The 25,380-nt window shown below is 37.3% G+C and overlaps 1 protein-coding gene across 1 annotated transcript in view; it reads right to left on the bottom strand.

The window, feature by feature from the left end:
* SYNE1 (spectrin repeat containing nuclear envelope protein 1) overlaps positions 1–25,380 on the bottom strand; it is a 363,177-nt gene that overhangs the window by 304,191 nt on the left and 33,606 nt on the right. Inside the window, exons 3-4 of the mRNA XM_058172424.1 lie at positions 16,024–16,085; positions 2,754–2,849 (exon numbers count right to left, since the gene is read on the bottom strand). Of these exons, the coding sequence (XP_058028407.1) occupies positions 2,754–2,849; positions 16,024–16,085 (158 nt within the window). The remainder of the gene's footprint in view (positions 1–2,753; positions 2,850–16,023; positions 16,086–25,380) is intronic.

Here is a 25,380-nt window from a genome sequence, read left to right as displayed (position 1 = left end):
TCACATCTTAGTTATATAGAATACCTGTTCTTCAGCCCTAATTTGCTCAAGATTTCAGCAGTTTAGTTGCCAAGGTCCTGAAACAAATTCCTCTGAGCGGTGACACCATTATATCACCACTGGTTTCTGATTAAACTTGCATAGTTCTGCTCAATTATTCTAGGACAGACTTTTCCATAATAGCAACTAGACTTATATAGTGAGGAATTCCTCCTTTTAAATCAGATATTCTTGAACAGGTAATTTTTAAAAACCTATTTTGGTATTTCATGTTTACAGGAATAAGGAGTAAATTCCAATAATTATAATAGCAATAGTAATAGCGCTTAGACTTATATACCGCTTCAAAGTGCTTTATAGCCATCTCTAAGTTGTTTACAGAGTCTGCATATTGCCCCTAACAATCCGGGTCCTCATTTTACCTACCTCGGAAGGATGGAAGGCTGAGTCAACCTTGAGCTGGTCAGGATTGAACTCCTGGCAGTGGGAAGAGTCAGCCTGCAATACTGCAGTCTAACCACTACCACAGCTCCTAATAATAATGTTTCCAGCTATCTCAGAATCCCAGTTAACACGATCCATGGCCATGTTGACTGTGATTACAGGGGATCAGTTAGATTTAAGATATGAAAGACTACTGTTGTCTGAATTCACTCTCTAAAATGAATTTTTTTCACTTTAAGAGTTTTTACTGTCCATGAGAACTCAACTTGGAGGGCCTTGTTTTAACTATGACTTGTTGAAAAAAAACTATAGTGGCCTAATACATTCAAAACATTAAATCACACACTGAAATTTATAAATTCGAGTGACTAACACCGTAGAACTAAGTCAAAATGAAACAAACATAGATTGATTTTTAACAGTATTCCCTTGATACTCTATAATGTTAATATGGAAATATTTACATTGTATAATGCTAACTTTGTCATTCATTTGCTTTTCTAGCACGGATTATGTATACCGAATAATCAGCAATCCATAAATCCACCTATTATACCATAATTATAGAGTATGCATTATTTATTATGCACAGGGAAAGAACATTAACATTCCAATGTTTCAGGAAAAGGCCATTATTTACAAAGCATGAATAAGATCAATTCTCTCGCCTCTCCTATTCAACATCTATATGAAGCCACTGGGGGAGATCATCTGTGGTTTTGGGGTGCAGTATCATCAGTACGCTGATGACACTCAGCTGTACATTTCCACCCCTGACCACCCCAATGAGGCCGTCAAAGTGATGTCCCGGTGTCTGGAGGCCGTACGCGTCTTGATGGAGAGGAATGGGCTCCGACTCAATCCCTCCAAGACTGAGTGGCTGTGGATACCGGCGTCCCAGTATAGACAGATGGTTCCATCGCTGACTGTGGGAGCCGAGTCATTGGCCCCTATGGAGAGGGTTCGCAACTTGGGTGTTCTCCTGGACGCTCGGCTGTCGTTAGAAGAACATTTGACGGCCATCGCCAGGGGAGCCTTTTATCAGGTGCGCCTGATTCCCCAGTTGCGCCCCTTCATAGACCGGGATGCCTTTGTCGTGTCCCACTCCTCCGCTGACGGCCGGGTCAGGGAAATCCGAATCAGGCTTGCCTCTGCAGCTCTGCCCAAAGTCCTAGCAAAGTCCTCAGAGCAGGCAGGAGACCAGTAAGTGACTTCAGCAAGATAAGTTCGACTTTTGCCTGACTCAGAGACTGCCAGAAAGTAGATCCTTTATATAGGCCATGGGGTGTGGCTCCATGACTCAGCACTCATTAAGGCCTGCCCCTCCCTTCCTTCTGTTGCCTCTGCCTCTCCAATCTTCTGATGCGAGGGTCACTCCAATCAGCTGTTGTTAGAGTAAACCTCCTCAGGCTCACCTGCTGTGGAGGAGGGAGGGGTCTAGCTGTCTGCTTGCCTGGGCATGGAGTCAGGGCTGGGGAGGAGATGCTCCTTCTTCTGCAGTTTGTGTGGGCATGGAGCCAGGACTTGGGCCGGGAGGCATACATTCCTCAGTGTTCGGGAGCAGGTAAGAAGGCCCCGGCTGCTCTGAGGGCGGGCAAGACACAACAGCCTTGTGCACGGTCCCTCATGCCCTTGTCACTTCCCGCCTGGACTACTGTAATGCTCTCTACATGGGGCTCCCCTTGAAGGGCACCCGGAGGCTCCAACTGGTCCAGAATGCAGCTGCGCGGGTGATAGAGGGAGCCATATAACACCTCTCCTGCGCAAGCTGCACTGGTTGCCAGTGGTCTTCTGGGTGCAATTCAAGGAGTTGGTAACCACCTTTAAAGTGCTCCATGGCTTAGGACCGGGCTATTTACGGGACCGCCTGCTGCCACCGATAGCCTCCCACCGACCTGTGCGCTCCCACAGGGAGGGTCTCCTCAGGGTGCTGTTAGCCAAACAATTCCGGCTGGCGACCCCCAGGGGGAGAGCCTTCTCTGTGGGGGCACTTACCCTCTGGAATGAGCTTCCTCCGGGGTTACGATCACTCCCCGACCTCCGGACCTTCTGACGCAAGCTCAAGACCCTTTTATTTCATCGCGCGGGGCTGGCCTAATGTGTTATGGTTTTAATTGGGGTTTTACTATTGTTTTTAATAGTTTTAATGTTTAGCCAAATTTGAATTAGATTTTTATAGTGTTTTTTAATCTATTTATGTATATTGTTTTATGCTGGCTGCAAACTGCCCTGAGTCCTTCAGGAGAAGGGCGGTATAGAAATTTAATAAACTAAACTAAACTAAATATTTATATAAAAAAAATATTTACCAGTTTTTGTCCTGAAAGGACCTCCAAAAGAGCGATCAATACAATTCCATCTTTAATGTCTTCAAATAGATCTTTGACTACCATGGGAGGAGTGCGCTGTGAATGAAAGTAGAAAATTTTGAAGTAAAAAACTTTACAAATGGTTCTCACATTGTACCTTCTTCAGTTTACTGATTATTTTCTACCTTCCTACTTAACCATTATCATTAGCATGTCAAAGTTTTTGTGTGACAGAGAAAGTGTGTTATTGAGAACACACTGGAAAATTGGAAAGCATTCTAGAAGAATCCCTCCTATACTCTTACCAAGATTCCTTTATGGCTCTACTTCTGCAGTCACCAAGAGTCAACCTTTATTTGAGAAAATCTTTACCTTTCTTCATTATTATTATTATTATACAGAAAATAACAATTAGTCTAAAAAGAAATATATTCAGAAAACATTTCTTGATGGAACAAAATTATCCAGGCAAAATTCTGTTGTATATACTTAATATTTTCTGAGTACAAGTTATTTTCTTTATAGCATATAAAGACATATACATTACAGTCACTTTGTGTGAAATGGGTAGGGTTTATAAATTTGATGGATGGATGAATGAATGAATGAATGAAAGAATGAATGAATGAATGAATAACTAAATAAATAAATAGTCTTCCAATACATCTTTATTTACAGAGAAAGCAGTACTTCTTATATACTCCTACCGAAGCAACACCTGTATAAGTTTAATTAACTGTATATCTTTATATAGCAAAAATGATTTTTTATTAGTCCAATCTTTCTTGCTCAATTTTCCCCTTATTTTCTCACATTTGGTTTATGCATTTCCTCGTATTGCTTCTATTTTTGTATTTATGTAGCACCTCTCTTCCACTTGTCCTTCCCAGGCTCACACTGCTGGAGAATAACTTTGAGACAAACAATGTTTGGAAATTTCGCCTTCTCTCTAGACCAGTCTTTCAAATAGTGAAAATACTAAAAGCAATAGAGTTCTTCTACTTTAAACATCAGCAAGTATTACAGGATGTATACACACATTCTTTTTGTTTCAAGTTTTTTTATTTTATATTGTTTATACATATCAATGTGTGAATAGTGTGATATCTGGATATCATACATTCCAGTACAATAGACATAATGGTATTATTCCTTGTTATTACATTTTATTTTCATAGTTTCATATACACATATCTTTTGATATCACCCATCAATTCTAAACCTTCCTTTTGTTCTTTTATATACCTTCATGTCAATCTATCTATCTATCTATCTATCTATCTATCTATCTATCTATCTATCTATCTATCTATCTATCTATCTATCTATTATTCCCCTCTTATATCTATCTCAATTTTATTTTGTGTTTTTTTCCCCTTCCAATATCGCTATAATATTCAAAGACGTGTTCCCCACTTCCTTTAGTTAACTCTTCACATCAATTTGTATCAAAAATTCATCCTTCAATCTTTCATTATTCATTGACTCCAAGTACATTTCTAGTACCAATCACAATCATTAATATATAATTCTATAATATATAATTCTATTAATACACATATGTATATTAAAATAAATTCTTTCATTATCTAATCACCCATTTTTAGTACTAATATTTCACGGCTAATTATGTTTTATGCATTTTTAATATTTCAAATTCTAGTTTCATTTATTGTTTCATTCTTATTCATACTTCTCCTATTTCCCTTATTCCATTCTTCATATCTGTTTGTACTGAAATGTTATTCTAATGTCCATTACACTACTTGTAAAATAATTAACCAACCTATGTAATTCTAATATTAATACATATTTATTAAAATATATTTATGAAGGATTTCTTTCCTTTCCTTTTTTCCCCCTCTCTCATCCATCATCTCTTGCTCACATCTGAACCTTTAATCTTATTTTCCTTTTGGTTTGCCTCCCATATTCATCCCTTAAATTTCTTACTCCCTCTACATCTATATCTATCTTCTGTTTATGTAGTCTTAACTTTTTCTCCCTTCTCTACCCTCTGCCACTGTCTGGTTCCAAAACTATCTGCTCCTGACCCCTTCTCTTTTCCCCAGCTCTCTTCCTGTTTCTCCTGTTCCCTTTTTGTGTCTTTTGAAGTATGTTCCTCCTTTTTTAATTTCTTATCTGCTATTAGCTTTAATAATAACTCATCTTTGTTGATTTCTGGATAATCTTCTGATGAATTAAAACTGATCGGATTGACTGGATTGATTATTGATGAGACATTTAAAATTGAGATTTGGAAGTTTCATATTGAATTAATGATTCCTGGACAATTGGCCAAAAAAGAAACTTATTAAATACAGATACAACACAAGACGGAAGTGAGAGAAGAAAAGTGGAATGGAATTGTTTCAAAGCATTGAGGAAATCTTTGAGAGTATAGACCAAAAACTGGAAAATATACTACAAGTGATAGTGGACAAAGAACAGGACAATGAGGAAAGAATGGAACCATCAGAAGGAACAGAGGAAAAAACAGAACTGAGAAGCCAACAGAAAGAAATCAGCAAAGGATATTGTGATGACCCGGGGCGTGACACAAAGGCAACACAGCCAGAGAACCAATATGAATCCCTTTATTATCACCAACTGTGCCCCAATGTCCCTTTGAACTCTCCAACCTGGAGAGAGAGCTCTTCCACCAACCTGTAATAATCTTTGGCTGACAATACTTCAGTCCCAAATGTTGTAAGCAGAAAACTTCTAACTAAAAATCCAACAAGGCAAGACAAGGTAATTAATCCGGCAAGGCAAGCAAAATAAGGAATTCCAGAAGTGAAGTAGCATGGCACTAAATCAAACCAGTTGGGAGGATGCCAGGAACTCAGATAAACACCAGATGAACTCAGCATTTGTTCCCAACAACCGCCCCTCCCATTTGCCTCTCCTTTTAAACTCCATCAACAGCTGTGCCTTGTAAAGAGGATCAGGTCCCTTTCCTCCCTTGTAAGCCACGGAACCCATGTTGCTCTCTTCTCCATTCCTCCCTGCATTGCCTAGGATGTGGAGGGGGTGGGCCTTGGTCTTCATCTAAACCCCCTCTCTCTTGTTCTACCTCTCCCCTGCTCTGCCCAGCCTGACTTTGCCCTTCCCCAGTTTCTTCCGCAGCCAAGGGATCCACTCTCTCACTCTGTAAGTTGTTCCTCTCCCCTTTGGATTCAGACTCTGACAGGGGCATGACAGATATATACACACATTATATATACTACACACACTATTTTAGATTTGGAATAACTTGGGAGATGCATCTACAAATAGGATATTGTTCTACCTTAGTACTTCTTCCCTTGGTCTGTGGCATAAAAACTATCACCGTCACAATATTGAAATGTTTTCCTATAATAATATCTAAAAGAGCACAAGAATTGGTGAAAAACTAAAAGGTTGTAATGAGCAACAGTGATGCCATTTTGCAGGTAGAGCTACTGTAGCTCTGTCAAGGGTAAGTGAGCAGGTCAGAAAAGTTACATAAAAGGAAGTTTATAGACCAGTAATGGTTAACCTTTTTGCCGTCACGTGCCAAAAGGGGAGGAGTGCGTGGGGGTGTCACATACGCGCGTGCCCACACCCATAATTCAATGCATCCTGCCCCCCGCATGTACATATGACCCTCCCCCCCGCGCTTCCTCGCTTTTGGCACATGATAGCATGGTGGGCCTGTAGGCCTGTTTTTCACCCTCCCAAGGCTCCAGAGACTTTCTTGGAGCCTGGGGAGGGCGAAAACGGCCTTTCCCATCTCCCTGGAGGCCTCTGGAGGTCAGAAACAGCCTATTTCCCAACTTCTGGTGGGCCCAGAAGGCCCAAAAATCAGCTGGCCAGCGGGCTGGAGCTGAACTAGGGCAATGCTTGCATGGCCACCAGTATGGCTCTGCGTGCCATCTGTGGCACATGTGCCATAGTTTCGCCATCACGGTTATAGACGTAGACATTGTTGTTTAATACAGGCACTGTCTTTGTAATCATTTGCTGCATAAATAAAAAGGGATGGGGACTACAGGTGAGGCTTTATATTCAGAAATCCTATATAGCTTTTATATGTCTCTCTATGTGTATTTGTATGTCTGTGTCTCTGTGTGTGATTGTTTAATACCATACACACTCATTGTTAATGTCTGGCTTACATCTTTGAATTAGAAATCTGTAGGAAGTAACAAGGAATAACTGCTCATCGCTGCCTATTTGTTGATTTGGGTTGTATTGCAATGAACAATTTCCTTATCTTCTTGCTTTTTATTGTACCGTGGCTTGGGAGCAAACTGCTTAACTTCTAACAACAATGATCTTTTATGCCATTGCAGCAACAGAACAGATTCTTCTTAAGAACCAAATATTATTTTAAACCTGTCACTCTAAGATTGAAAAGTCTGACTGGAAATAGGACTCTTAAAATATGAACATTATGCATAATTAGGGTCTAAATTTGCTTAGCTTTTCACTAGAAGAGACAGTGGAGTCAGAGATTATTGTTTAAAAGTATACAGCTTTTAAAGCCATACAAGTCCTAAACCAGAACCAAACCAACAACAGTTCCTATATCAGAGCCAAACAAACAATATGTTGTGAAACAGTACGTTTCCATTTTCGTATGACACATCAAGATACTTTTCTCAGTGGCAAAAAAAGGGTAAGGCCCATAAAAGGAATGAAAGTTATTCAGGCTGACAAATCAATTTTGTAAAAATCATTTTTTTAATTCTATGTTTGGCTTGCAGTATTCCACATATCTGATTAATCATAAACCATCAGTTCATAAGCCCCCATCATTTGTTCCACCCCATTTCTCTCTTATGTTCCCAAATGCCAAATGATTTGACTTACATCAGCACTTGGCTTAGTTCAAGTAATGATTTCTAAATATATGCAGTATACATTTTCTCTATTTTTTTGCTACTCATTAGCTAATAGCACATACTATACCATAAATCTTTAAAAGGTTATATTTTTATTAGCATAAATCTATACCTTTTACCTTTTTAGCTTGTTCAGTTCCTAATGATTAAAGCTAGAAAGCTAGAGGTCATATAAAAGTCTCCTTTGTAAAATATTCAGATGACTAAACATGGCAGGAGAGATGGAATATTCCTGTCCTTAATGGTCCCATAAAACTAAAAATATATCTACCTTCCCTCACCAATAGGTTCGTGGTACAAGGTATGTTATTTTCTGATACTTGCTGCCTCCCTTCCATAATTTCCATAGATGTAAGGGCATGCAGTTGCTTATTTTGAAAATGTACAGTAGTGGCCAAAATTGTGGAAACCTTTTGGGAAAAGTGTATTTTCTAAAACTAGCTAATAACATCACTTTTTTTTAGTAGTTCCATAAAACAGTATATCAATGAAAAGATAATTTAATCAAGAATGCAATGCAATAACTTTTATGAAGGATTTGCAATTAGAATAGCACTTACAGTATAAAGAAGAAAAGTGAAACACGTAGAAAAAATGAGCTATAGAAAAATTATCACCAAAAAAAAAAATCAGATATACAAGAATTATCACCATGTCAGTTAATACTTAGCTGGATAACCTTTAGCATGAATTATGGCCTTACAACATCTTCCCATGGAATGAACCAAGTCTTTTAGTTCTGCAGCTGTTATAATGGGAAACCAAGATTGAATGATTGCTCCTATTAACCAGGTTTTATTGCTGTGTTGCTTCTGACTAACAAGTTTCTTTAGTCAGATTTTAATTGGGTTAAGGTCTGGGCTTTTCCCAAGCCATTCCAGCAGTGGAATATGATTATCTTGAAACTCAAAAAAAAAAAAAGTGGTGTTATTAGCCATCAAACCTCAAAAATACACTTTACCCGAAAGGTTTCCACAATTTTGGCCACTACTGTATGAACTGTTTCAATCTAAAAAGATTCCAAGCAGCAGGCACAAAGTGACAGTAATATAATACAAATGCAACATCTTATTAAAGTAATAAATCATTATTCAAAATCAGCAGTAAACCACTCATCTATCTGTGCCAAGAACCCACTACAGTAGAACACTAATTATCCTCTAAAGGATTTCTGAAACACTGAGAGGTAGGAGAATGGGAGTTATCCTTGCCTTGAACTGATAAGAGGTCTCAAAGGAAACAAAGTCACCCAGACCAGGCCTGCTTTCACTCATCTTTCTTCTACCCCGAGATATGTAGGGAGGAGGACTGCAGCAGTCATTTCTTGCTGACTTAGACTTAGGCAGAATCTAATTGGGAAAGGCAGCCTTGTATATGTACAAGACATGCACTACCAAGTTTTATACAAGCACTTCTGGCTGCACTCAAAACCAATATAGTTAGTGAAGCTCCCATATCAGCACACAAGCACAGAGGCTGCTGAATTTTGTACTACTAAAGTTTCTGGATGATCTTCAAGAAAACCCCACATTAAGTGATTTAGAGAAACCCAGGTAAAATTAGCAAAAGTAAAGAAAAGCTTCTTTTGCTAGGTGAAGCTGCAACCGATACTCTAAAAATGGTTAGCCAAAGGCCTTCCTTTTCTCAATATGTTTTATGTAGATCTTAAATGAGAAAAGGAAAAAGGGACTGGACAACCATAATGGAGTACCGAAGGGCCTGATTTCTCCCCCTCCCTTATTGCAAACATAGACTGGTGCCATCTGTCAGGAAGGAATAAGCAGAGTATAAATGCCTCCATACTTTGCTGGGAAGCCCACAAGGATATTGTGATCGACAGAATGAAAAAGTCCCTAAAGGATCCATTGGAAAGATGGCATGCTCTCTCCATCCATGTCCCATTATCGGTCATCCAAGAACACAGTTTGAATACAGTGTCCAGGTCTGAAACCCAGCTTCACCAAAAGGGGAAGGTTACTGTCCTATATAATAACAGATTCTCAAGGAGGGAGCAAACCAGGGGTGAAATCCAGCCGGTTATATCTGGCTCGGGTGGCTACGGGAGGCTCCGCTCACCTGCGCGGATGTCATGATGTCGCTTTTTTGTGACATTTTAAGCCTCTGTGCATGCACATAAGGCTTTGCGCATGTGCAGATGACGGCGGGCGCACATTGGCAAACCGGTAGGGAAGGTAAGTGAATTTCACCACTGGAGCAAACCAGTAAAAATTTTAATGCTACTGCAACCTCATAAGGAGATATTGACTGTACCCTATCCCTAAGTTATTTGTTTCATCTTTGATTGATAAGACACATTCCATGTGTAAGATTTTATTCAGACCCATTAATATTCTAGTATAACTATTATAAAATAAATGCTTAATATTCATTTAAATGTTATCCATAGTTATAATAAGTAGAACTATCACAGATCTGTAATTGTGATGTTAAAATAATATTGGAAATAAATACTACATTATAGAAAATGTTATAGATAAATGGTCTTAAGAACATACACATAAAGCTATCTATAAACAGGATGGAAAAAAAGAACCAGGGAAACAGAAATAGAGCACAGTCTGACTTAATTTATAAGACAAGCTATTACTTTCTGTAATAATATTACTAGGATATTGTGTATGGGATTTCTTTTTAATGCAAGAGTGTTAATACACAACAGATGACTTGAGCTAGCATGTTAATTTATTGTTTATTCATAGGTAAAGTAAAGGTAAAGGTTCCCTCGCACATATGTGCTAGTTGTTGCCGACTCTAGGGGGCGGTGCTCATCTCCGTTTCAAAGTCGAAGAGCCAGTGCTGTCCAAACACGTCTCCGTGGTCATGTGGCCGGCATGACTCAACACCAAAGGCGCATGGAACGCTGTTACCTTCCCATCAAAGGTGGTCCCTATTTTTTCTACTTGCATTTTTAGGTGCTTTCGAAACTGCTAGGTTGGCAGAAGCTGGGACAAGTAACGGGAGCTCACCCCGTTACCCAGCACTTGGGATTTGAATCGCTGAACTGCCGACCTTTCGATCGACAAGCTCAACATCCTAGCCCCTGAGCCACCGCGTCCCTTCGTTTATTCATAACATTAGAATAAATATGAATTTATTTTTTCTATTGATATATTATCTAAAATGAAGTTATATGGATTGTTTTCTAATATATTACTTTGTAATATAGGCTTGAAAACATGAAGAACAGTTGCAATATTTGGGGTTTGGCTAGTCTAGAGAAAAGAAGGACTAGGGAGGACATGATAGCAGTATTCCAGAATTGGAGAGGCTGCCACAAAGAGGAGGGGGTCAACTTATTTTCCAAAGCACCAGAGGGCAGGACCAGAAACAATAGATAGAAACTAATCAAGGAGAGAAGCAACCTGGAATTAAGGAGGAACTTCCTAACAATGAGGACAATTAACCAGTGGGAACAACTTGCCTTCAGAAAGTGTGGGTGCTCTATCCTGGAAGTTTTTAAGAAGAGACTGGGCAGTCACTTGTCTGAAAAGATATAGGGTCTTCTGCTTGAGCAGGAGGTTGGACTAGAAAACCTCCAAGGGCCCTTGCAGCTCTATTGTGATTGATTGATTGAAACTGCAGTGTGGTGAAACATGGCTTTTTAAAAGAATCCTTAGTTACTTAGATGTTGTTCAAATTCAATCCAATTTCAGGTGATCCTCGCTTAACGAATCCTCATTCAGTGACTATTCAAACTTAACGACAGTGCTGGGCAAGTGGTAGTTACAAGCTGTCTTTGAGGTTCTGGCCGTCACAACATTCCCATGGTCACATGATCGCAAACTAGGCACTCGCAATTGTGATACCACAGCATCCTGCATTCATGATCCACTTTGCCTGCTTCTAAACAAAGTTGATGAGGAAGCCAGTAGAAGGTTACAATGGCAACCATGGGATGTTGTGCTTAATGATGGTGCGGGATTTGCTTAACGAGGTGCCAGAACTGCTGTCACTCAGTGTCAGAGTCACACAATGTCACACTTTATAACCCCAATCGCTTAGTGATGGAAATTCCAGTCCCACTTGTCATCTGAGGGCTACCTGTACATCTGTTTTTTTTAATGAGCATAATTATTTTCAAAAATAATAAAATGCAAGGATATTATGTAAGAACTATTGACATTATCCCAAAAATCTTAAACATGTGGTTTGTGGTTTTCACTTTGACACTATGATAGTTTAAAATTGTGTAAGAAAATGTAAAATATTATTAATGATTGTTTCCATGCATAATAGCAAGCATAAAAAAAAAATGAACAGGGAACTTTTTAAAAGGTTATTAAATTGATTCCCTACCTCTCACTGGTGTTTATTAGTTTAAATTATGCGCATTCAGAAATGTTTAACATGTAAACATGTGGAGCATGATAATTTGGCAGTGGTGATACTATCAAATAACATGGTTTTAAGAGTAATTAGGAATCAAATGAGCACATTTATTGATGACACATAATTATTCAGAATAAGAATTTTTTAAAAACCCCAAAAACTGCCAAAACCTTCCAAGAAGAAAGTGCATGAAAATACCAAATGTAATTTAAAGTGGAAAACTATAAAAACTGCTACATTTTTATACATAAATATAATATATTTATATAGTAAATGTAACATATTAAAAATTGATACACAAATACTAATGGAAACTTCACTAGCAAAGAGAGACCAAACAATTGGTCTTGGAAGTGAGGTAAACAATTTAGAGAAAATGTCAACCCACTCTGCAGCTCTTTTAAAAAGCTAAATAGGCCATGTAACATTAGCAAAGAAACCAATACTAAATTTGTCAGGGTTGTCATGTCTTTAAAACAATTTACGATGCAATCATACTTAAAATTACTGTAGAATTCTGAATAATGTAGATTGCTGTTTCTCAAAAGGAGAAAGATCTCGTTTTAAGAAGCAAGACAAATTCATGGAGGATATATATTTAACCCTTGATTTACAATAGTTCTCTTAGTGACCACTCAAAATTATAACAGCCCTGAAAAGTGTGACATGACCATTTTTCACACATAGTCCCATGGGCACATGATTTATATTTGATGCTTGACAACAGACTCATATTTATGAAGGTTGCAGTGTCCCCTGGTCATGTAATCATCTTTTGCAACCTTTTGACAAGAAAAGTCAATGGGGAAACCAGATTCACTTAACAACCATGTTATTAATTTAATAACACCAATGATTCATTTAGAAATGTGACAAGAAAAATCGTAGAATGGGGCAAAACTCACTTAACAAATTCCTCACTTAGCAACATAAATTTTGGGCTCAATTATGGTCATAAATTGAGGACTATCTATATCTGTTTTAATTCTTGTTTTGTTTTTTTTTTGTTTACATTTATATCCCGCCCTTCTCCGAAGACTCAGGGCGGCTTACAGTGTATAAGGCAATAGTCTCATTCTATTTGTATATTTTTTACAAAGTCAACTTATTGCCCCCCCAACAATCTGGGTCCTCATTTTACCTACCTTATAAAGGATGGAAGGCTGAGTCAACCTTGGGCCGGGCTTGAACCTGCAGTAATTGCAGGCTGCTGTGTTCTAATAACAGACTTCTTAACAGCCTGAGCTATTACGGCCCCTTCAAGCTATTACGGTTTCTTCAATATCTAGATATAATGGTATGGATGGTCCAGTATTCAATATATCCTTAATGAGACTTTTTTATTTTAAGTCCCAATAGCTATTTCTCACTGTCTGCAGAATCAGAGGATGGACTTCTCAGGTCTCCATCAATCAACTCCAGGACACCCAACAATACAGCTCAAAATGCAGTCCTCTTTAACAGTCTATTGTATATCTGCTTTATTTAAGAACGATATTAACAATTTAATCGGCTCTTCCCTTATGATAAAGCATAACTGTCATAGAAGATTTATGCCACTTGTTTATCTCTTCCAAGTTCCTGTCTTATCTTTATGTTATGGATTTTTCCTTGGCTTCACACCTCTCATACCCCCTCCTATTTTGCTTTATATTATGAAATTGCTATCCTCCATTATGGATTCCAAGTATAACAAGTCTGTTAGTGAGTTCTAATGATAATCTCCAACAGCTCTAACTTAACTATTCTCTAAGATCAGAGACAGCATTTCTTCTAAAACAAAACATGTGAATGAGCATATTTTGGAATGATCTGCTCCTGATATATGTCTGTGCCTTTAGAAAGGAAGTTAAGAATCAGCATTTTTCCATGACTGAATTCTGGGGGAGGTGAACTGGCAATGAGTGGCATCAACCATGGCAACCATGGCAACCACTGAAGAACCAATCCAGATAAGGAGAGGACTGGACATTACCCACATGTGCTGCTCAAAAGGAGACCACAAGACAATGGTGTCCCACAGGTTTGAATGCACTCTATCAATGAATAGGTTTGAATGAACACTGTTCCCGGAGATACTTAAAGAATGGGTTCAGAGTTTAGCAGTTACAATGTCAGCAATGCTATCTGTTTATATGGATAGATTATGTCCACAATACATTAATGTGTATTAAGGAATGACAAATGTGAAAAAATTTGCCTGATATAGAAAAAGTAGCAGAAATGAGAAAATGAGAAGCATGGATTGTAAGACAAAGAAGACAGTTAAAGCCAAGAAATTATAAGCCAAGAAAATGATCTGGATAGGGACTTTCTACTGGATATACAAAAGAAGTTGGTTAAAGTTTGAAGATTAAGTGGAAATACAAATGATAAACCAAGAGAACAACCAGGACAATCATTTTTATTGAATTTACAAAAGAGATTGGCTGAAACCTCAAAGGACTCTTTGGGATGGGAAAAATAAAAACTGAAGAGAGAAAACATTCTATGATAGCATCAGAATGAATTAAAGATCAAGATTGTAGAAGTAAAAAGAAGGAAAATAAAATTGGGTTATTTGACCAAGGTTAAAATAAGACAAGTTTCTATAAAGCCCTGGGAACTCTTTACAGACTTTTTGCCAATACTAGGACTAGGAAAAGTTGATAATTTATGGACTTGCATAGAGATAAGGGACAGGCCTGTATAAATGGATTCCTATTGAGTTGTTATATATTTTAGATAGGTTGCAACTCTATTTTTTTTAGCTGGCTTTATGTATTATGCTGCTTTTCAATGGGTGGGGTATATTTTTGTTGACATTTGTGTACACTGCTGAAGGTCATAGTGTGTTGGGTGCACTGTGTGTGTGTGTGTGAGAGAGAGAGATAAATAAATAAATAATTGGACGGACAAGACAGACAAGAATTCTTCATGGTTCCATGAGATAAATTAATCAGAAAGTTACAATTTTCTGAAGATAAGATGAAATCAGTGCTATCCATATACAATCTATACACCAGCCAGCAATTACCCTTGTCATTCCACACATAGCTCTGTCACTTTTAGCAATAGCAATATCACTTAGACTTATATACCACTTCACAGTGCTTTTCAGCCTTCTCTAAGAGGTTTACAGAGTCAGCATATTGATCCCAGCAATCTGGGTCCTCATTTTACCGATCGTGGAAGGATGGAAGGCTGAGTCAACCTTGAACCCCATCAGAATTGAATTCCAGACTGTAGGCAGAGTTTGCCTGCTGTTCTGCATTCTAACCACTGTGTCATCACAGCTCTTGTTATAGGACTATTTCTCCAAAATTTACTCCAGAAGATTGGAAAATTTTCCAGAACCATTTTTAAGTGAAAAATTCCCTCATCTGTAGGATTCATTCACTAAACTTCCAATGGCATCCCTCTAAAAAGTGAGAGTATGGTTTCAGTAAGGATATTTTGTTCTTAAGAGATGAGAGAAGTATTCAATAAGTGAATGAAAATTCAGAGCTTGTTTCCAATCTCTGAGCAAAGAGATGACTACTTCCAATTTCTAAGCAGGAGTGTGGGGTATTTCTAAACAGGACTGTGGGGTGTTTTTTCTAAAACTAAAAACAGAATTTTATACACTATCTTAGAAGAAAATACAATATTGTGATATTCTGAAAATACCAGCTGGAAAAAATCTGGTATCATTTTGTTTGCTGTTTAAAATCAATATAATTAATAATTTATGAAAACAATTATAATTTTCTAAGATACTTTTTTTTAAAAAAGAGAGAATAATAGTTTTGAAAGACAAGTACATATAAACTTTCCTTTTCCTTTTTAGTTTCCTGTCCAGCATTATACAGGAAACACATGCTGTAATGATAATAGCTCCCTCTCTTGCTATACAAATGGGACAGTTTTGGTTCTAAATCAATTCAATGGGCAGAGCAATATTATCCATTTTATCCATTTTTCCTTTAGAGACAATGCTCTCTTTTTAAAAGTGGTAGATCTTGTTTCAAGCCTTCTGATTTACTACTTCAGCATTTTTACTCCATCAAAAAAACAGAACAATGTTTTACCTTGGCTAGATGTGTGTTGATCCACTTTGTGAAAGTCCGCTTTTGCACAGATTCTTGTTCATCTTAAAAAGGAAGAAAAAATGAAAAACTTTCAGATACATTTCTTTATGTCACAAGCTGACTGTCAATTTAGCTCTTTATGATGCATAAGAGTAAGAACAGAGGAAGGTGGCGTGTGGTCCTCCACACTTTTTGATGTTAGTAGCACTACAGGTAACCCTCAACTAGTAATCAGTCACTTAACAATAGATTTAACTTATAATAGACTTTCGTAGAGCTACATATGACCTGTTTTTGAATTTACAATGGTGGCACACACTATTGTAGAGGCTGCAATGAGAAGAGGCTGCCCCAATATTCTGTGCCTTGTCACAGCCCTATGGCTGCCATTTTCTCCAACAGGTGACGTTAAAATATGTTAAAAGATTTACTGCAAGCCTTTACGCCAAATCACAACTGAATTAATTACAGCTGCAGAACATTCTAGTTGGTCCTAGATCAGGCTGAGTTATTTGTTTTACCTTGCTTTTATGCTGAATAAACTATAGCTTTATAGCTAGGAGATTTAGACCACATACTAAACGAAAACCAAATAAGCTGTAAAATAGTTGTATTATTATTATTTATAAAAAAGTATCAGGTAACAGGTCATGAATAGAAGAATATTATTCCAGCAACCAACAACTTGATGCTGAAAATTTTTAAGCTTGAGATCTTAACATCCTGCTCAGATTTAGCTGTCATTCATCAGAAAAGCACTTGCTGAGTTCCTCCATGTAAGATATATTGTTCTCATTCATAAGAAATCCTATTTTGCGTTCCTTAAATAACATTTCCTTGTGTGTGGAAATCAGCTTTTTATATACCATTTGATAGCTGCATTCCCTAGGGATGGCTGTTGGTTCAACTTCGCTTTGAAGTTAGACAAAGCTTTTTACATCCATAGAAGGTGATGCCAAGCTGGTTTTCCTTAAAAAAAATTGGTATCTACCAGCTTATCCTCAGAATCCTGAGAAACACACTGTTTCCAAATTTTCTTCTGAGGAGAGACAAAATAAAATCTACTTTCTGAAAGAGCTTGTCTAATGTTACTGTCATTTTGATATAATGCCTGGAAGTTTTCCAACATTTGGGTAATGTTATGCTATCCGTCCTCAGTTAACTGCTTGAAGGTCACAACCACAATAAAGTGCATTTGAGGAGAGTATCCATCGATTCTTTTCTCAGCAAAGTATATAAGTAGATAAAAAAGATAGCACTTGTACAGGGAGCATGTAATTGGGTTTTTGACTAATTAAAAGGGTAAAAATCAATCATGACCATTTTTATCCATTCACTTCTGCAATTGTTCTCAGTCTTTCCTATCTTAAGCTCCCACATCTCTATCAAACTGTTAAAAGAAAAACAAAAACTGAAATCACTTGGTTATAATTTCAATAATTAACCCTAAACCCTACCAAGATTTCCTATGAATCCTACTTCGGATAAATATATAACTGATGCAAGGGTATCAAACTGGTGGCCTGTGGGCTGGATGCATTACATAAAGGCTATAGCCACCCCAGCTCCGAGAATGGGAAAAAGTCACAAAACATCACATGTGATTTAGAGTTACTGCCTTAATGTACAATATCCCAATGCATTTTCAGAGTTCAAAAATCAAGTAACCAATTAGGTGAACTAATTGAACTAATAGCATGCACAAAAAGAAAATCACATTTGTTCCTTATCCCAATTTATTAGAATTTAGATGTTGAATAGATACATTAAAATCTCCTTCCAGTCAGCTCCTTATGACTGTAAGGATACTTCCATACAGTTTTCATGGTACCAACACAGAAGTGATATATTTATTTCTGGGATCTTGTTAATGTGGTATTTCTTAATCGTCTGCCATCTAACTAAATAGGTCTAGCTCTGCTTAGTTTTCTGAGGTTTATGAAAGCCAGCTGCAATGTCCGTGAGTAAAACTGTATGCCATTAAACCTGGAGAACCTCTATTATAGGTAGTACTGACTTATAACAGTAATTGAGCCCGGAATTATGGTCGTAAATCATCGCAATCATTAAGTAGGTCATCATGTTAAGACCCAATGTTATTATCTTTTTTGAAGTGGTTGTTAAATGAATCCATTTTACCTAATGGGCATTTTTTGCCAGAAATTGCAGTTGTGTGACCATAGGCCACTACAAATGGCCAAAAAGACAAGCTGGTTTACCAAGTGCCCAAAATGTGAGCATGTGATGTGTGTGGCCAAGATAATTTCAAAATGGGTCATAAGTAGCTTTGGAGGTGGGGGTGCTGTTGTAACTTTGAATGATTGCTAATCAACCAGTCATACGTCAATAATCATCTGTATAAAACACAGAGACTACTATCATGCCTCTTTCTATTTCAGAGCACAAAGAAAAACAAAACTGAAATCACTTGGTTATAATTTCAATAATTAACCCTAAACCCTACCAAGATTTCCTATGAATCCTACTTCGGATAAATATATAACTCATGCAAGGGTATCAAACTGGTGGCCTGTGGGCTGGGTGCATTACATAAAGGCTACAGCCACCCCAGCTCGAGAATGGGAAAAGTCACATAACATCACATGTGATTTAGAGTTACTGCCTTAATGTACAATATCCCAATGCATTTTCAGAGTTCAAAAATCAAGTAACCAATTAGGTGAACTAATTGAACTAATAGCATGCACAAAAAGAAAATCACATTTGTTCCTTATCCCAATTTATTAGAATTTAGATGTTGAATAGATACATTAAAATCTCCTTCCAGTCAGCTCCTTATGACTGTAAGGATACTTCCATACAGTTTTCATGGTACCAACACAGAAGTGATATATTTATTTCTGGGATCTTGTTAATGTGGTATTTCTTAATCGTCTGCCATCTAACTAAATAGGTCTAGCTCTGCTTAGTTTTCTGAGGTTCATGAAAGCCAGCTGCAATGTCCGTGAGTAAAACTGTATGCCATTAAACCTGGAGAACCTCTATTATAGGTAGTACTGACTTAGAACAGTAATTGAGCCCGGAATTATGGTCGTAAATCATCGCAATCATTAAGTAGGTCATCATGTTATGACCCAATGTTATTATCTTTTTTGAAGTGGTTGTTAAATGAATCCATTTTACCTAATGGGCATTTTTTGCCAGAAATTGCAGTTGTGTGACCATAGGCCACTACAAATGGCCAAAAAGACAAGCTGGTTTACCAAGTGCCCAAAATGTGAGCATGTGATGTGTGTGGCCAAGATAATTTCAAAATGGGTCATAAGTAGCTTTGGAGGTGGGGGTGCTGTTGTAACTTTGAATGATTGCTAAGCAACCAGTCATACGTCAATAATCATCTGTATAAAACACAGAGACTACTATCATGCCTCTTTCTATTTCAGAGCACAAAGAAAAACAAAAAAGACCTAAACTACTTTATTTCCTGAACACACTGTATTTGTTTTATTGACTTTGGTACTTTGAAAACTGTCCTATAAACAGACTCTAAATCAGACAGAAGATTTTTACCAAGGAAACCAGAGAAATTCCTTTCTGGGTGTTGCCATGACAATAAGTGTCTCTATCATTGTTTTTCCTTCTTGGCTTTTCAGCAAAGGGAGCAAGTTTCACAGGTTTTTCTTTCCTGACTAATAATATTGCATCCATAACCTGTTCAGTTGATAATGGGTCCTGAAATATGCAGGTAAGAATTTAAAAATATAGTTCTTGCCTTGAACTCATAGCAGACCTTAATGCTGGGGAGGAAAATAACAAACCATTGAAAGAGAATCTAGTAAATGACACTAACAAAATGGAAAAACAAATACCAAAAAATCATGTTTATATATTATAATATTTCTAATAATTTAACAAGTACCCTCTATTTGAGGATTGGAATATCTAATATTAAAATAATCACAAATACTTTACGTACTGTATATAATGTCACACAGAATCAAGGCTTATTCTGGGAAATCATGACTGAACGAATAACTCATGTTCTGAAAACCTTACACAATTATTTTCATAAGAAAAATAATGTCCTTAATTTTTTAAAACCCAATGGTAGCCCAATACCTTGGCTTAATAGATCCAAGTAGAATGGTTAAAAGGCATGAAACTGAAGCTAAGCTTCAGCTGGTCCAGAATGCAATAGCACATTCAATATGAGGCACTCCATGGTATATCCATGTAACACTGCAGCCATGTGAGCTGTACGGACCTCGCAGCAGGCTTCCAGCAGGTGCTGGTTGTCCTACGTGTCATGAGGCCAGTGACTTGCAGGAACACCTCTCTTCAATGGTTCCTGCCCATCCCAACAGATTCGGCAGAATGGGCATGCTCTAGGCCCCATTGATGAAACAGACACTTGATGGGTCCTCAGAAGCATCTCTATTGTGTGGAATAACCTCCCTGTCTCTAGCAGCCCCATCTCCGTTTACCTTTTAGAAGATCACAAAGATCTGGCTCTTGCTCCAGGCAAAAATTATGAACCAGGATATTAATGGACTTAATGGACTTCTGGAGTGTGTGTATCAGTTATGGGAACCTCAATGTATTTTTTTTCCTGTCGCAGAGTGTCAAACTCTGGTAGCCTCTGGTGGCTCAGCAGACTAAGACAGTCTGTTATTAACACAGCTGCTTGCAATTACTGCAGGTTCAAGTCCCACCAGGCCCAAGGTTGACTCAGCCTTCCATCCTTTATAAGGTAAGTAAAATGAGGACCCAGATTGTTGGGGGCAATAAAAAGTTGACTTTATATATAATATACAAATGGATGAAGACTATTGCTTAACACAGTGTAAGCCACCCTGAGTCTTCGGAGAAGGGCGGCATATAAATTCAAATTTAAAAAAACTGGCAGCCTGCAGTCATGCACAGGCCACGCCCACCCCACCTCTCTGAATGGGAAAAAATGTCATGAAACGTCACATGTCAGTAACGTGACATGGCGAGTTTGACACCCATGCTGCAAAGGATTGTGACTTTGGTCCTGGTTTTATCTTTGTTCATTGCCTGGGTGCTTTGCTCAAACGGCAGCCAAATTTAAATATGCTAAATACATTAAACTCTGCCAAGTCCATGTTGATTTCTGACAACTGCCTGGATGAATCCCTGTAGATTTTGTCCTTGCTTTATTCCTATGGCTGAGGGAATAATGGCTCACGGTGGCTTCTTGCCAAAGGTAGGATTAAAACTTACAGTTCTTAGTTCTCAGCTCAATGCCTTTATCACTAGGCCAACCTGGCTCTTATATATAGTAATATTGATGGCATTTTTATTGAGCTATACAGAATGTGGTTGTTCCAAGAACAGTTTACTGTTCCGAGATAAAATTGTAGAGTGGTGAAGCACTAGTATGTTAACCTAAATCAGCACTAAGTATATACATGAATATGATATGATATTCATGCTGCTTTTATTCAGTGATTACTCTGGATATCTTCCAGCTTTCTGCAAATGAAACTTACTATGTTTCATTTCTGCAAATGAAACTCACATTCACAGCATAATAAAAGAAACTGAGAAACTGCAACCGACAATTTGGGTGTGTGTATTTTGAATTCCAATGTGTAAACGCTAAGCTTACTAAAGTAAATTAATTCTAGAAAACAATTAAATTTCCCCTCTTTTCTAACAATACAAATAGGCTTCTACTGCACAATGCTATATTTACTGTGGTTACATTCTGGTAATAGTTTAGCATGTGTAAACATTGTTAACTCTTAACAAGAAATGAGTGGGTTATAAAAATACTTAAAATGAACAATCCACCTTCCTATTATTGAGAACTGGTAAAATCAATGACTACTACCCATTGATGGAATCAAATAAACAAGGGAGAACATTCCTTTTGCCAAGGAAGAATTTTACTGTGTGATTTTCAACATCAAAAGTTGAAGGTTTGTGGAAGAAGTGGCACAATACCAAAAAAATATATTATGTTCCACATTTCATCCTGAATTTGAACTTTTGCTTTACTACACATGCTCTTCTATCTAGATTTTCTGTATGCACAAGTAAGTATCAATAGAAGAGAGTATTTTTAACTAAGGGTTGAACTGTGAAGTCCTTGGGTGGTTTAGCTTACAGATGTTTCATTACCAAACTAAATAACATCATCACTGATGGTAATGAAACATCTGCAAGAAAAGCAAGCTCAGAGAACACTAAGGATCCCGCACAAATAAGCATACATACACATAATTGCAATGTTTATTTAAATAATTAAGTGTCTGAGTCAGTTCAAAACATTTCTTGAGTAGGAATGCATCTAGCCCATTATCAACTTTTAGTAAAAAGTATTTTATCTGTTCTATTGTATTTGCTCTATTTACAACTCAAGAATGTATCAAAATTATTAATTTTTAATGGAACTGAATCAATGCTTACTTTCTGTTTTAAAATGCTATTTTGATAAGATTCACAAGTGTCCATTATGCGGTCTAAACAATAGTCTCTGATTATTTTGAGGTTATTATTACCAATTACAAATTAATTTGAACATGGGAGTTTGAACAATAACATGGAATATTCTGAAGGATGTTAGGTGAAAATGTAAATAGGTTATTTTTTCCAAGGTTCCACCCTTCACTTTATTTTCTGATACATAATTTTCTTGACTTACAAAATTAATTTAGTGACCATTTGAAGTTACAGCAGCACTTAAAAAGTGATTTATAATTGTTTTTCAAACAACCATTGCAGCATCCCCATGGTCATATGTTCAAAATTCAGAAGCTTGGTAAATGACTCATATTTATGACGGTTGTAGAGTCCTGGGTCATGTGATTACCTTTTGCAATCTTCTAAAAAGCAAACTTAATGAAGAACTGCAATAATTCCCTTACCAATGGCAAGAAAGGTCATAAAATGGAGCATTATTGACTTAACTGTCTCGCTTAGCAACATACATTTTGGGCTCAATTGTGGTCATAAGTCAAGATCTATCTTTACTAGGGTACAGAAATTATACAGCATTAAAAATCATGCTGACTTCAATAACCTGGAGTTCTAGGCTAACGAAGTTATGTATAAATGCATAAAAAGCCATTCTTCACCACAGCTCTGACACAATGCTAATATATTTTATATAACTTATATGACTTGATAAACAGTCTGTTTCTAAGTAGCAACGATGATTCACAGAAGGCAGAATGATTTTATACCACTTCCTGTGTTGGAAACAAAGCCAATCAAGCCACAACTCATAGTCAGGATATAGTTATTGCCCACTTTCACAGACCAGCAAGAGATAAAAAGATTTGCAGCACATGGTACATTTTAATAATGGCAAACATGCATGTCTACTTTAGCTTCCTTATACTTCTTTTACTTACCCCTCAAACTACAGAGGGCTAAATGGCTTTGACAATCAAAACATTAATCATATCATGTAACATAAATGAACACTTCCAAGAAACTGCATTCTAAGAAAAACCAAAGTGAAGGTCCTATTGTATAATTTTGAAAATTTATTTTTTATTTATTTATTTATTTTGTCACAACATCATACAAAAAGATTATATAGTATATACACATATAAACATATATAGGAAGAAGAAAGGAAAAACAATAGGACAGGAACGGTAGGCACGTTTGTGCGCTTATGCACGCCCCTTATGGTCCTCTTAGGAATGGGGTGAGGTCAATAGTAGAAAGTTTTTGGTTAAAGCTATTAGGATTATGGGAAGAGACCACAGAGTCAGGTAAAGTATTCCAAGCACTGATGATTCTGTTGCAGAAGTCATATTTTCTGCAATCTAGATTAAAGCGGTTTACATTAAGTTTAAATCTATTGGTTGCCCTTGTATTATTGCAATTAAAGCTGAAGTAGTCTTTGACAGGAAGGACATTACAATAGATGATTCTGTGAGTTAAACTTAGGTCTTGTCGAAGGCGACGGAGTTCCAAGTTTTCTAAGCCTAGGATTTCAAGTCTGGTGGGATAAGGTATTTTGTTGTTTTCAGAGGAATGGAGAACTCTTCTTGTAAAATATTTCTGGACACGTTCAATTGTATTGATGTCAGAGATGTGGTGAGGGTTCCAAACAGGTGAGCTGTATTCTAGAATTGGTCTAGCAAATGTTTTATATGCTCTGGTTAGTAGTGTGGTGTTTTGGAAAAGAAGCTACGCAAAATTAGGTTTACAACTCTTAGAGCTTTTTTGCTATGTAGTTGCAGTGGGCTTTGGCACTTAGATCATTTGACATGAAAACTCCAAGGTCTTTAACGGGATGGGGTCGTCTGTAAGGTAATGTCCATCTAGTATGTACTTAGTTTTAGAGTTCTTTTTCCTATATGTAAGACTGAGCATTTGCTGGTTGAAATTTGGAGCTGCCAATTTTAGACCAAGCGGTTAGATGGTCAAGGTCGTTTTGAATGATAGAAGTGTTGTCTGTGGTGTTAAATAGTTTGACATCGTCAGCAAAGAGAACACAATTACTTGAGATATGGTCACAAAGATCATTAATGTATAGAATAAAGAGTGTTGGTCCAAGGACGCTGCCTTGAGGAACGCCACTCTTGACAGGAACAGGATTTGATAAAGCATTGCCAATTTTGACCACTTGTTGTCTGTTAGACAGAAAAGCAGATATCCATTTGTGGAGGGGTCCTGAGATGCCATAGGATGTTAGTTTAAGGAGAAGTTTATCGTGTACTACTGAGTCAAAAGCTTTGCAGAAGTCTATGTAGATTGCATCTATTGATTTGCCTTGATCTAGATTTGAAGTCCATATGTTTTTGCAGTGGAGAAGTTGTAAGTTACATGATAACTTTTTCCTGAAACCAAATTGTTTGTTGGAGAGTAGGTTGTTAGTTTCTAAGTGTGAGGTAATGGATTGATTGATGATAGATTCCATGACTTTGCAGGTGACGAGCAAAGGGAGATCGGTCTGTAGTTTTCGACTAAGCTGGGGTCTCCTTTTTGAAGATGGGGATGACTGTGGCTAGTGACCAAAGTTTTGGGAAGAGAACTGGTAGTGAAAGCTTTATCAAAGATAATACTTAGGGGTTCAGCTATATTAATGGAAAGTTTTTTTAAGAAATATGCACATAGACCATCAGGTCCAATAGAAAGCGATGGTTTTAAGTTGTGAAGAGCTTTACCAACGTTGTCTTCTGTGAAATCTATATGAGTTAAATCATCATAGTCATTGCTGGTTCGTTTGTGGAATGTTGGATATGTGTTATCGGAGTTAACAAAAACTGAGCCAAAGAAAATGTTGAAGAGGTTTGCTTTGACTGTTTCGTCATTGCATTCTTTGTTGTTAGAATCTTTTAGTGGTGGGATGGATCTTGAATCTTTAAGTTTACTGTTGACAAAATTATAAAAGGCACGATTGGAATTTGT

The sequence above is a fragment of the Ahaetulla prasina genome, chromosome 1, assembly GCF_028640845.1.
Source record: "Ahaetulla prasina isolate Xishuangbanna chromosome 1, ASM2864084v1, whole genome shotgun sequence".
Classification (NCBI taxonomy): Eukaryota; Metazoa; Chordata; class Lepidosauria; order Squamata; family Colubridae; genus Ahaetulla; species Ahaetulla prasina.
Note: the sequence above shows the minus strand (reverse complement) of the source record. Positions and strands in the feature narration are given on the sequence as shown.